We start from the raw sequence: 13,709 nt of genomic DNA on the forward strand, positions 1-13,709 counted from the left end.
TTAGGGGTCCCGAATCTGCCAAATTCACGTGGCAAATTAGGGTGGAGCGTCGCCTACAGAGGAGGCCTGGCGTTGCCACGGAAATGTAAATTTCAGATCAGTACCTTCTTCCGATGGAAACAAAACAGTGGCTGGTGTCGAAGTCTCCCGCGTGGCCCCCCAAGCCGCAGCAGGGCCGGCTCCCCGAGGGCGCCATCCCGCGTCCGGACGGTGGGGACCAAAGCGCCAGCTCCGCCGCCAGGCTCAGACTCCAGAGCTGCGCGCTCTCCCGGTCCTTCCGCCTTGTGCTCAGATGCGAGCGACTATCTCAGAAAGGAGTTATGCGACTTTGTGGGGAAATGATTCTAGTTTTCATTTCTTCTCCTGATTTTTCTCCCTCCTGGGACCCGAGCGCTCGAGTTATCCCCATGAGAATGAACCACCTACGCCGCTGGCCCCAGGATGTTGCCCGCCCCTCACTCGTGCCCAAACAAGGGCAGAACCCAGAAGAAGAGAGGAAACCAGGAAAGAAAAAGCGGGTGTTTCAAACGGACCACGCTTGTGCCGCCGCGGCAGCGGAGTTGGACCAGCCGGGAGGGGAGCCCTGGCCGAGGCCGGGGCCTCCGCCCGCCGGGGGGCGCCGGGACGCCGGGCGCGTGCGCGGTGCGGCCCCAACCCCAGCCGCAGCTGCCGCGATGCCTATTTTAGTCAAAGCCGCTGCGGGCGCCGGGACCCGGCCCCGGCGGAGCAGCATCTCGACCCGGGCTCGGCTGAGGTTTTCGCGTCGCGCGCCCGTCGGGTGGCCAAGTCTGTGTCCCCCTCAGCCGCCGCTGCTGCCCCAAACTTTGGCCAGCGCCGCCCGGGCTCCGCGCCAGGGACGAGCCAGGTAAGGAGCGGGAGGAACAGCTGCCTCGGGCTCCCCCGGGGCGCCCGGTTATTTGCAGGCTCGCGCTCTCTGGGCTAAATCGGGAAGTGAAAGTTGGATCCCTGCTCCGCTGGGAGCAACTTTGTCCTCCCGGGCGGTGGCTGCGGGATCTCCGTGCCCCGGACCACTGGGAAGCCCGCCCTCCCCTCGCTGGCCGCGCCCTCGTGGGGATCCCTGTCCTTGGAAGCCGCCCTTCACCCGGGGTCTGGACAGCGCGGCCACAAACCTTCAGATGTCAACTGCCGCCACTCGAGTCTGGCCATGCCAGCGTCCTCGGGTGCCCCGGCCCCATCGGGTGCCCGTTCCCGCGCTCTGCTGCCCGTAAGCCCTGGGTGAGCTCGGCCCCTCCACTCCCCGCAGCGCTCCCAGGGCTCCCCTCCCGCGAACCCAGTGCCGCTCTTCCTCACCCCTTGTAGGGCCTCCGGGTCCCACGCGTAGGCAGCGCGCGGCCGGGCGCACCGTGTCGCCCGCCCTGGGCTGCCGCTGGGAATGCGAGGGGAGTCTGGTGCTCACTGCACACCCCTTGGGCCCGAGAGCTTTGGACCAAGAACAGCTGATATGGCCTTTCGTCTTTGAGGAGCGAGGTGAGCCCGGCGCCTGGGGAGTGCAGATGGATAGGGGACCCACGATCCACCCGCGCCCTCTCTGCCTCGTTTCGGAGTCTTTGGGAAACCGATTTTCGGCCAGCAAGTCCCAGAAACTGCTGGCTTTTGAAGCAGGAGTAAGTGCGAAAAGACTTAGTAACACAATGCCCTTTGCCATTCCGAAAATAAACAAAGGTCTGTTACGATTACGGAGTGAATTGAGCCAGTCTAGGAGCACAACTTTTGCTCACTGTTGTTACCTTTTACATTTCTGCAGTTTGGTAAAGGATTAAGGTTAGTTTCACCATCTAGCTACTGAGCCCTGCACACACCTATTTGAAAACCAACAGATCAACAGGACTTTACTGGAACAGGGAATATAAGAAATTAGACTCCAAGGAACTAATATAAGAAAGAAAATCTCTCTTGATTTAGTCAGAATTAATGTGAATGTTTATCATTTTACCAGTCTAACCTCTCTCCGTTAGACCCGTGCATTCTCTGCGTAAGGATAATTCAGTGTAAGCCACAGTGTAAGCCATTAAGTAGTGGTCAAAAGAAATTGAAACCAGCAAGATCCTGTCAATATTTGTTGACAGTAGATCACTGGCATTTCAAAATAGACATATAGATAAGTATACACAGATAAATAGTAGACCTATAGATAAACAGTAGACATATACACATACAAATAAAATGAATTATATAATATGTTAATAACTATATAGTGTATAGACTATGTATTTTAATAAGGTGTACTACATCAAAATATGTTATAAGATTAACTCACCTTTTAAAAATTCATGTTACTATGTCCTTGGTTCTGAGGCTAGTAGATCATAGTTTTCCTGTCATTTTTCTTGACCATAAATTGGTACTTTTAGTTCCACTTGGAGAACTTTTAAAAGCCTGAAATTGAATTACAGTAGATTAGTTGGCAATGCAGGTATAATCTTGTGGATGTGAGGGAGAATATATATTAATTAACTGTGTAAATCTCTATTAGAGCCACAGGCTATTACAACTTGAAAAGGTTTCAATGACCATCTAGTCCAGTTGTCTCAATTCCCAGGAAGAAGCCCACCCCAAGAGCAGAAGTGACTTTCTCTTACTTAGGTTGGCTTTCCTGGAGCTTACAGTATAGAACCTGACTCTCAACCTGGGGAAGACTTGGCACTCTCCTGCCTTTACTACTAGGCTTGGGGAGACTGAAAGGTAATTTCTAAAAGTGTTTGTCATTTTTGTGTACCTTGCATACGGCTTTCACCTCTGCCTCTGGCACTCTCCACAGAGACTAGGCTTGCATATACCTAGATGAATATGACATAGTCTGCCTTGTAGGGAACATAGGGTACTTTGAGGAACAAATGGACAATGGGGATGAAAACGCATTCTAAAATGCAGTAAAAATGGCAGTTAATTTTAGCTTACATGATACTAATGCATAGGCTGATGTTGTCATCATGAGTGATAGAGGACATTTAATATCATTCTCCCTCTTGAAAAAATTGTGAGATTAATTGATTTGGTTCTTGAAAACAAACTTTGTATAAATTGAGTTAGTAAAATAATGATTCCACCATCCTAATAGGCTTGTATTTTTATTGATTCAAACATTTGGAAAGTAGAGGATTAAGAGGTACAAGCTATTGTATATAAAATAAGCTACAAGTATATATTGTCCAACAGCACAGAACTATAGGCAATATTTTATGATAGCTATAAATGGAGTATAACCTTTAAAAATTGTGAAAAAAATTGTGAATCACTGTATCATACACTTGTAACTTATATAATATTGTACATCAATACTTCAATTAAAATGTAGTTGAATTTTTATTATTTCTTTCCTTTTTTGCAGCAAATCAATATCTAAGTCAACTATTTCTCATATGTATGAACTGTTTTAGAATTATGAGATGAGATCTTTGACTTGTTTATTTACTGTTTGTAAATTTAGACATGCATGTTTTTCTATCATCTTAAGAGATATGGAATTCTTTCACATTAATGTATTAATAACATCCTTGAAAAATGGCCAACCTGATACCAATTGATTCTACCACCTGAAACCTTTACTTCAGTATGAGGAAAAAGAGAGAAATGAAAACATATGGCTTATTGTGTGAACTTATTGGAAGGAAATTCATATTTTTAAATGAAATTTTTACATATTTTGGGTCTCCATTTGGAATTCTTACCCTGAAACAGAACAATTCACTTATTCTGTAAATCTACATAATTTTTGTCAGGAACCAATTTGTGTAATTAATATAGAATTTTTAAAGTACCAGAGAAGACTGATCATATAGTCGTGCAGTAGTGCATTTTGTGTTAAGGTTTATGTAAACATGTATAAAATGTATTTTCTTTGAAATATATTTGCTACTGATTCTAATATTAAATAGTCAAATGCATACTCATGACCCCTCCGACATAAAAAGAACCTGTAAGTTTACTACTTTTCAATTTGTGAGATGCTTCTAACTAGAATTTTTATGGGAAAGAAAGTAAATGTTAAAATTAGACAGTTAAAGGAGTAAACGTTAACTCTCTCTCTATATATGAATGACTATAGTAATATAGTTATTGTGTGTCTATGTCAATGTCTTCCTCACGGGGCACAGCCTTATCACGGCGAAGGTGCTGTGTAACTCAATGAAGCTATTAGCCATGCCGTGCTGGGCCACTAAAGCTGCCTGATTCTATGAAGACCTACAATGCTTAGAACTAACACCAAACAAAGACGTCCTTTTCATCATAGGGGATTGGAATACAAAAGTAGGAAGTCGAGGTATCTGGAATAACAGGCAAGTTTGGCCTTGGAATACTAAATGAAGCAGGGCAAAAGTTAACAGGGTTTTGTCAAGAGGACATGCTAATCAGAACGACACCCTTTTCCAAAAACCCAGGAGAGGACTCTACACGTGGACATTACCAGATGGTCAATGCCAAAATCAGACTGATTATGTTCTTTGCAGTCAGAGATGGAGATGCTGTATATATTTAGCAAAAACAAGACCTGGAGCTCAGATCATGAGCTCCCTATTGCAAAATTCAGGCTTAAGTTGAAGAAAGTAGGCACAACCACTAGGCCATTCAGGTATGAGCTAAATCAGATCCCTTATGATTATACAGTGGAAGTGGCAAATAGAGTCAAGGGATTAGGTCTGGTAGACAGAGTGCCTGAAGAACTATGGATGGAGGTTCATACCACTGTCCAGGAGGCAGGGACCAAAACCATCCCAGAGAAAGAGAAATGCAAGATGGCACAGTGGTATTCTGAGGAAAGAAGAGGAGCAAAAGGCAAAGGAGAAAGGGAAAGATATACCCAACTGAACGAACAGTTCCAGAGAATAGCAAAGCAAGATGAAAAAACTTCTTAAATGAACAATGCAGAGAAATAGAGGAAAACAGAATAAGAAAGATTAGAGATCTCTTCAAGAAAATTGGAGATATTAAGGGAACATTTCATGCAAGTTCAGTTCAGTCACTCCTGTCATGTCCAACTCTTTGCAACCCCATGGACTGCAGCTTGCCAGGCTTCTCTGTCCATCACCAACCCCTGGAGCTTGCTCAAGCTCATGTCCATCGAGTCAGTTATGCCATCCAACCATCTCATCCTCTGTTGTCCCCTTCTCCTTCTGCCTTCAATCTTTCCCAGCATTAGGGTCTTTTCCAGTGAGTCAGTTCTTCGTATCAGGTGACCAAAGTATTGGAGCTTCAGCTTCTGCGTCAGTCCTTCCAATGAATAATCAGGACATGGAACAACATACTGGTTCCAAATAGGAAAAGGAGTACATCAAGACTGTATATTGTCACCCTGCTTGTTTAACTTATATGCAGAGTACATCATGAGAAACACTGGGCTGGAGGAAGCACAAGCTGAAATCAAGATTGCCGGGAGAAATATCAATAAACTCAGATATGCAGATGACACCACCCTTATGGCAGAAAGCAAAAAAGAACTAAAGGGCCTCTTGATGAAAGTGAAGGAGGAGAGTGAAAAAATTGGCTTAAAGCTCAACATTCAGAAAACTAAGATCATGGCATCTGGTCCCATCACTCCATGGCAAATAGATGGGGAAACAGTGGAAACTGTTTTTTGGGCTCCAAAATCACTGCAGATGGTGATTGCAGCCATGAAATTAAAAGATGCTTACTCCTTGGAAGGAAAGTTATGACCAACCTAGACAGCATATTGAAAAGCAGAAACATTACTTTATCAACGAAGGTCTGTCTAGTCAAGGCTATGGTTTTTCCAGTAGTCATGTATGGATGTGAGAGTTGAACTATAAAGAAAGCTGAGCACTGAAGAATTGATGCTTTTGAACTGTGGTGTTGGAGAGGACTTTGAGAGTCCCTTGAACTGAAAGGTGATCCAACCAGTCCATCCTAAAGGAAATCAGTCCTGAATATTCATTGGAAGGACTGATGCTGAAGCTGAAAGTCCAATACTTTGGCCACCTGATGCGAAGAGCTGACTCATGTGAAAAGACCCTGATGCTGGGAAAGATTGAGGGCAGGAGGAGAAGGGGATGACAGAGGATGAGATGGTTGGATGGCATCACTGACTCAATGGACATGGGTTTGGGTGGACTCTGGTAGTTGGTGATGGACAGGGAGGCCTGGTGTGCTGCAGTTCATGGGGTCAGAAAGAGTCGGACGCGACTGAGCGACTGAACTGAAATGAATTTCCTTTAGGACTGACTGGTTTGATCTCCTTGCAGTCCAAGGGACTCTCAAGAGTCTCCTCCAACACCACAGTTCAAAAGCATCAATTCTTCAGCACTCAGTTTTCTTTATGGTCCAACTCTTACATCCATACATGACTACTGGAAAAACCATAGCTTTGACTTAATGGACCTTTGTTGGCAAAGTAATATCTCTGCTTTTTAATATACTGTCTAGGTTGGGGTCATAGCTTTTCTTTCAAGGAGCAAGAGTCTTTTGATTTCATGGCTGCAGTCCCATCTGCAGTGATTTTGGAGCCCCCAAAAATGAAATCTATCACTGTTTCCATTGTTTCCCTATCTATTTGACATGGAGTGATGGAACCAGATGCCATGATCTTAGTTTTCTGAATGTTGAGCTTTAAGCCAACTTTTTCACTCTCCTCCTTACTTTCATCAAGAGACTCTTTAGTGCCTCTTCATTTTCTGCCGTAAGAGTGGTGTCATTTGTGTATCTGAGGTTATTGATATTTCTCCCAGCAATCTTGATTCCAACTTTTATGCAATGGTAGGCACAATAAAGGACTGAATCGGTAAGGACCTAACAGAAGCAGAAGAGATTAAAAAGAGGTGGCAAGAATACACAGAAGAACATTACAGAAAAGGTCTTAATGACCTGGATAACCACAATGGTGTGATCACTCACCTAAAGCCAGGTATCCTGGAATGTGACGTCAACTGGGTCTATACAAAGCATTACTACAAGCAAAGCTAGTGGAGGTGACAGAATTTCAGCTGAGTTATTTAAGATCCTAAAAGATAGTGCTGTTTAAGTGCTCTACTCAATATTTCAGCAATTTTTGAAAACTCAGCAATGGCCATAGGACAGGTAAAGGTCAGTTTTCATTCCAAACCCAAAGAAGGGCATTGCCAAAGAATGTTTGGGCTTCCCTTGTGGCTCAGACAGTAAAGAATCCACCTGCAGTGCGGGAAACCTGGGTTTGATCCCTGGGTTGGGAATGCCCCCTGGAGGAGGGCATGGTAACCTATTTCGGTGTTCTTGCCTGGAGAATCCCCATGCACAGAGGAGCCTGGTGGGCTACAGTCCATGGGGTTGCAAAGAGTCAGACACGGCTGAGTGACTAAGCCCAGCACAGCAAAGAGTGTTCAAACTGTTGTACAGTTGCATTCGTTTCACATGTTCACAAAGTTATACTCAAAATTCTTCAAGCTAGGTTTCAGCAGTATGTGAACCAAGAACTTCTAGATATACAAGCTGGGTTTCAAAGAGGCAAAGGAACCAGAGATCAAATTGCCAACATTCACTGGAATCATGGAGAAAGCAAGGGAGTTTCAGAAAAACATCTACTTTTGTTTCACTGACTACACTAAAGCCTTTGACTGTATGGATGACAACAAACTGGAAAATTCTTCAAGAGATGGAAATACCAGACCATCTTCCCTGTCTCCTGAGAAACCTGTATGCAGCTGAAGAAGCAACAGTTAGAACCAGACATGGTTCAAATTTGGGAAAGAAGTACATCAAGGCTGTATATTGTCACCCTGCTTATTTAACTTATATGCAAAGTACATCGGATAAATCACATGCTGGAATCAAGATTTCCAGGAGAAATATCAACAACCTCAGATATGCAGATGGTATGACTTTAATGGCAGAAAATATGGAGAAACTAAAGAGTCTCATGATGAGGGTGAAAGAGAAGAGTGAAAAAGCAGGCTTAAAATTCAACATTCAAAAAACAAACATCATGGCACCTGGTTCCACAACTTCATGGCAAGTAGAGGGGGAAAAAGTGGACAGATCTTATTTTCTTGGACTCCAAAATCGCTGCAGATGGTGACTGCAGCCATAAAATTAAAAGACTGAAGCTGAAGCTCCAATACTTTGGCCACCTGATGGGAAGTGCTGACTCACTGGAAAAGACCCTGAACCTGGGAAAGATTGAAGGCAAAGGGAGAAGGGGGCAGTAGAGGATGAGCGGGTTAGACAGCATCACTGACTCAATGGACGTGAATTTGAGCAGAACCAGGAGATAGCGGAGGACAGAGGAGACTGGAGTGCTACAGTGCAAGGGGTCACAAAGAGTCAGACGTGACTTAGCGACTGAACAATGAGATAATGTAGCACATACGTATGTATGCTATAGTGATTAACAACGGCGTTAGTGGTAAAGAATCCACCTGCCAATGCAGGAGATGCAAAAAATGCAGGTTTGATCCCTAGGTCGGGAACATCCCCTGGAGTAGGAAATGTCATGCTACTCCCGTTTTCTTGCCTGGAAAATTACATGGGCATAGGAGCCGGACAGGCTGCAGTCCATGGGGTTACAAAGAGTCAGACACGACTTAGCAACTAAACAACAAAACATCCTTAGCCTTCAAATAGTAAATAACAAGGTGTTAATTTTTCAAAGTATTCAAAAAACCCATTTTCTAGTTATTTTTCCTGTGTTTGGATTCAGTGTCTCTAGTAGCAGCATAATGGAAAACTATATTAAATAACTTTTTAATTGCTGTGGTTTATGAATATTGGTGATTGTTTATAGGCTAGTTAAATCCTGCCTTCCTCTCTACCCCACCAAGTATGTTTAGATACAAACATATTAATAGATAAATGTAGATATGTATAGGTATATACATCAGGGAATAGTTATGCACTATCCTAAGTATTTTATATATTTCATCATAAAGTCAGTGAAGTATTATCATCATTAACAGATAAGAAAATGGATACATTTAATATGTGACAGAGTGGGAATTTGAACCTAGGTCTGTCTAATTTATAAGCACCAGACAAGTCTATTTACCAACATCTAGTTCACAGAAATAATTTTGGTATAGTATAATACCCATAGGGGTGGGTGATAAGATACAGCTGTCATTTTTTGACTGTCCTTTCGTTTTTTCATTTTTATAGGAATTTTCAAGATGAATTATACTAAGTCCAGCCCACTGGCAGAAGCAACTACAATAGGTTTTACACCTGAGTTAGAAAGAATCCTACCTGTGCCTTCCAATGAGACCACTTGTGAAAACTGGAGAGAGATACATCATCTAGTTTTTCATGTAGCAAATATTTTTTTCGCAATTGGATTGGTTATTCCAACTACACTTCACCTTCATATGATACTTCTTAGGGGGATGTTAGCTGTAGGTAAGATACTTAACTGATGTTATACAGAATTTTCCTATAACTTGCATCCGATGGGCTTTGTATTGGGGAGGGTCTATAGCATACCAAAAATATGAGCCTTCAGTAGCAAATTAGCTGTACATTGAGTAAGTTAGAACATAGGCCTTCACCCTTTTGTACTTTAGATAAAACTAACAACATGTTCATATGCTGTTTAGATTTTCCAGACATCAGAAATCCATTTGTGTGTAAGAGTGCAAACTTTGGAGCCAGACTCTGTTATTACAATCCTGGTTCCAGTACTTGCCAACTGTTATTAATAGTTGGGCAATAGTTGGGGCAATAATGTTTCTATAGCTCAGTTTCCCCAGGTGTCAAATAAGGGTAAAAATAATACCACCTCCTGGGGTTTGAGAATTAGGTGAGTGTTTATCAGTGTGTGTGTGTATGTGATATTTGACTTACAATAGTGCCTGGCATATAGTAAATACTCTATAGTTTTAACTATCATTATTTGAATAGGTGTTTACACAATAGTTCAAATAAAATTTTAGGGAGATACTCTGTTAACCCTGATGAAGCAAGTTAAATTAATCCATGTCAAAATACTAAAACAGATGAATTTACCATTTTAGCCAGTGATTCTGAACAAGTTACTCTCTATGTGATTATTTCCCTGGTGATTCATTTATTCAGATGCATTTTTGAGCACCTGTAAAATGTCAGACAGAAAGTGAACAATGAAGTCTGCATCCTTGAGAAAGACACTCTTTGGGGGGCCAGAGAGAAACAGGTGGGCAGTCACACAGGACACACCAGATGCTGTGATGCAGGTGGGCATTCCAGTGCCAGGGAGAAACGGACAGGGTGCCGGGCTCAGCAGGAGAGCAGACCAGAGTGCACTGCAGAGACGATGAACAGGATTCCTCTGAGTGTGCATGTGTGGGGCATCCAGGTAAAAGGAGAGGAGGGGGAGATCCAGCACACTGAGGGAGGATGAAAAGTAGCTCACTGTGCCTGAAATAAATGAGAACAACAAGGAAGGGTCAAAGAAAGTACTGGAAGGATGGCTGGAAGGTAGGGCTTCTGTGGCTGTTACCTCTGGGACAGGTAGGGATTATAGCAGAAGGAACAGAGTAATGAGGCAAGAAATAAAACCACGCCCTATAAAAAAGCAAAGCTAATTATGACTTTTAAGACAGAGCTTTGGAGGTGAAACAGACCAAGGGAGATCTGCAACACTATAGAAACAAAGCAACTGAGGCCTTGGAGAAATCAAATGCATCATCCAAGGTTAAGACCAGAGAAAACTAGCCAAACCAGGACCATAATTCAGGTCCTCCAGCTTCCCAGTCAGTCCTTCCATCTTGTTACCCTGTCTCCTTTAAGTAATAAGATTTTACATGTCTTCAGTATTTGCTACGTAATATTATCGAAAGAACATTAAAATTTTTACACTTTGGGTTATTATTCAGGTGCTCCACATCATTTTAATGAAATTTTAAAATTGCAAGTGAATAACTTTTTAAAAGTGGAAGATTTAGTTTTTCCGTGTGTATATGCTGTTGATATATTTGTATTGATAACTGATAGATAATTTTAAATTTAAAATATATACTGATTCTCCCATCATAAAACCAATCAAAAGAAACTGCAAATTTGCACAAATCTTTTGGAAAACAGTCCTTTAATGTCATCAGAGTCTATAAAGCTTATTCCCTTAGCTCACTCTTGGGTCATCTACCCTAAGCAAGTAGTCATAAGAACAGATACATTTTTATATATAAAGTTGCTTTTATAAAAAATTACAGGGACTTCCCTGGTGGTGCAGTAACTAAAACTCTGCACTCCCAATGAAGGGGCTTGGTTTGATCCCTGGTCAGGGAAATAGATCCTGCATGCCACAACTAAGATCTAATGCAGCCAAAATAAATATATTTTTTTAAATTACAGGCAAAATGTTTCACCTGTCCACCAGCAGGGAGATAGTTAAATAAATTATGGTTTATCAGTTACAATCAATAAAAACTGTGTATATGAAGTGCTTTATTGAAATGAGAAAATCACTGCAATAAGTAAAAAAGTAAGTTTTAAATTGTGGATTCATTAGGTTTGCCATCAGTTAAAAATACAGAAAAACTGTGAGTCAGTATTAACTATCAACAGTAGCTATCTTTTAAGTAGTAGAATTATGAGGTTCTGTTCTCCTTTTAAAAATGATTTTTATACTTTACAAGTTTTCTGCAACAACATGTTGTTTGGTTTGGTTTGGTTTGGTTTGGATAGTCAAACAAAAACCAAAATGTAACAAAGTGATATTTGACAGGTATTTCCAAGATGTGTTTGGTTTATTTTATATACAGAGGATGACAAATGTATTAAGCTACATGCTGAAGCTACAAGACAAGCTTATTAAGCTACAAGATATCTAACATGCCAACTTCGTTATAGGATGTGCCCTTTATGTCGTCTGGGCCACTCTCTACCGATGTGCCTTGGATATCATGATCTGGAACTCGGTGTTCCTGGGGATCAACATTTTGCATCTTTCATATCTTTTGTACAAGAAAAGACCGGTAATTACTAACAATTAATTAATAAGAGATTTTAAAGCTAATCAAGTACTTTGTTCATTTTTGAGAATGAGCATCTACTATCCTTAGGCCCTTTAATATCATTTTTCTGAAGATGAGACTTTCTGTGTATATATGCCTGAAAATGCAATATTTGAATATCATGAAATTTGTTCCACAAATGAGTTTTTAAAACATTTTTAATCATTAGGGCAATTTAGACATTAGAGAACATGACAGTATTCTCTCTTTTTAGTCATCTAAGTTCATTATTTCTTCTGCCTATTGATATTCAAATATCATTTGGTAATATCTTTGCCTAGTTGTAAAATTAAGTGCTCATAGACAACTTTCAGCAACACACTAATGATTTACAAACAGCTCATGTTAAATGATTTACAAATAGCTCATGTTATGTTTTATGCTAGTTTTTAAATGTAATAGCTTTTTTCTCTATGTCCAAAATACTCATTTAAGGAGATCACCATTTTCAGTGAATTGTAATGAAAACAGTAATATTTAACTTTTTCTTTTCCACTCCAGTTTATCTTGCTGTGTTTCCTTGGTCATACCAAGAACAAACTGATGCTAACAGAAAAGGAAAATAGCATGGCCTGTAGCAATCACTCCATAGCTGTTTGTTGACTATTGACTGTCCAAAGCACATACAAATATTCAGTAGAGCAAAAGATAACATGCTTGCTCTAATCTTATGTTCAAGGCCAGACATGCACATAGAAAACTATTAGAAATGACAATTCATAGGAAATTACAATTTCCCTGATACAGATTGACATGTGTCTTAGACATTCCTCTAGATTGTGACCTCCTCAAACATTGTAACCCACTCTGTTTTACTTACTGTATTAGTCACTTTTCACTACGTTATTCTGTGTAACAGTCTGAAAGTCTTCGTGCCATATAACAGCAACAAGTTTTTTCTTCACTCACCTAATATGTGGACTGTGGCAGCTGGGTACAGCTGCAATTCTTCATTTCTCCACGTGTCTTCATTTCAGGATCTCTGCTGAAGCAGCAGGTTCTATTTGGACATGCATTGTCATGGCAGAGAGAAGCATATAAGAGAACAAAAGAAACGCTTATTGTTTCTTAAAACTTCTGCTCAGAAGGAGCATATATCAATTCTGCTTTCCAGAGCAACTGATATGACCAAGCCCGATGATGTGGGAATAGGATGGGTTAAGAGGATATGCGATCCTCTTTCAGGGGTGGAAGCAGCCAGGAGCTGCAAACAATAGGATCATCTACCACACTTATTGTTGTGTTCCCTGTTCCTGCCAAGCATGGCTGGCACGTAATTGGTGCTCAAGAAAACTTTTGATAAGTGAATGCTTTCAAAGAGAGGAATTTAGAGGGCTTCATGGAAGAACTGGGACTTGAGCTAAGGCTGGCAGGATGAGCAGATTATGAATTTAAGTCAGTTTTTCAGTTCATATGATCATTGTGCCACACTGGCTAGTGTGCATGCTGAAAGTGAGACAGATCTGTGAATTAATGAGACACTCATTACGAAAGCTCTGGAGTGGAGAGGTAGATGATAGTAATAATAAGGATTTCAGCTTCTCAATATCAGAACTTCCTAGAATCCCACATTCTGAACGTAAGATTCAGGAGTTGTTGTTGATGTAATAGTGCCACCGAGGAAATAAATCACTCAGTATCTGTGCTTTTGTTTCTTCTCGGGCTATCAGCCTATCTTTTTGAAAAATATAAATGCTAATTCTTCATTAAAACGAAACAGCAGGAAAAAAGAGTGTCAGAAAGGTTATGGTGACATCTGAGCAGCCCTGATCTCCTGAG

At 41.5% G+C, this 13,709-nt stretch overlaps 1 protein-coding gene across 3 annotated transcripts in view; it reads left to right on the forward strand.

Moving 5' to 3' along the window:
* Nucleotides 1-704: 704 nt before the first annotated feature.
* BVES (blood vessel epicardial substance) overlaps nt 705-13,709 on the forward strand; it is a 42,618-nt gene continuing 29,613 nt past the window's right edge. Inside the window, exons 1-4 of one of the 3 annotated variants that reach the window (XM_065911433.1) lie at nt 705-865; nt 1,482-1,625; nt 9,100-9,336; nt 11,767-11,891. In XM_065911433.1, the coding sequence (XP_065767505.1) occupies nt 9,111-9,336; nt 11,767-11,891 (351 nt within the window). In that variant the 5' untranslated portion in view covers nt 705-865; nt 1,482-1,625; nt 9,100-9,110. Of the gene's footprint in view, nt 866-1,481; nt 1,626-2,664; nt 2,704-9,099; nt 9,337-11,766; nt 11,892-13,709 lie in introns of those variants that run through there. The other 2 variants (XM_065911432.1, XM_065911434.1) reach the window with 2 other exon arrangements.

This window comes from Muntiacus reevesi, chromosome 19, assembly GCF_963930625.1.
Source record: "Muntiacus reevesi chromosome 19, mMunRee1.1, whole genome shotgun sequence".
Classification (NCBI taxonomy): Eukaryota; Metazoa; Chordata; class Mammalia; order Artiodactyla; family Cervidae; genus Muntiacus; species Muntiacus reevesi.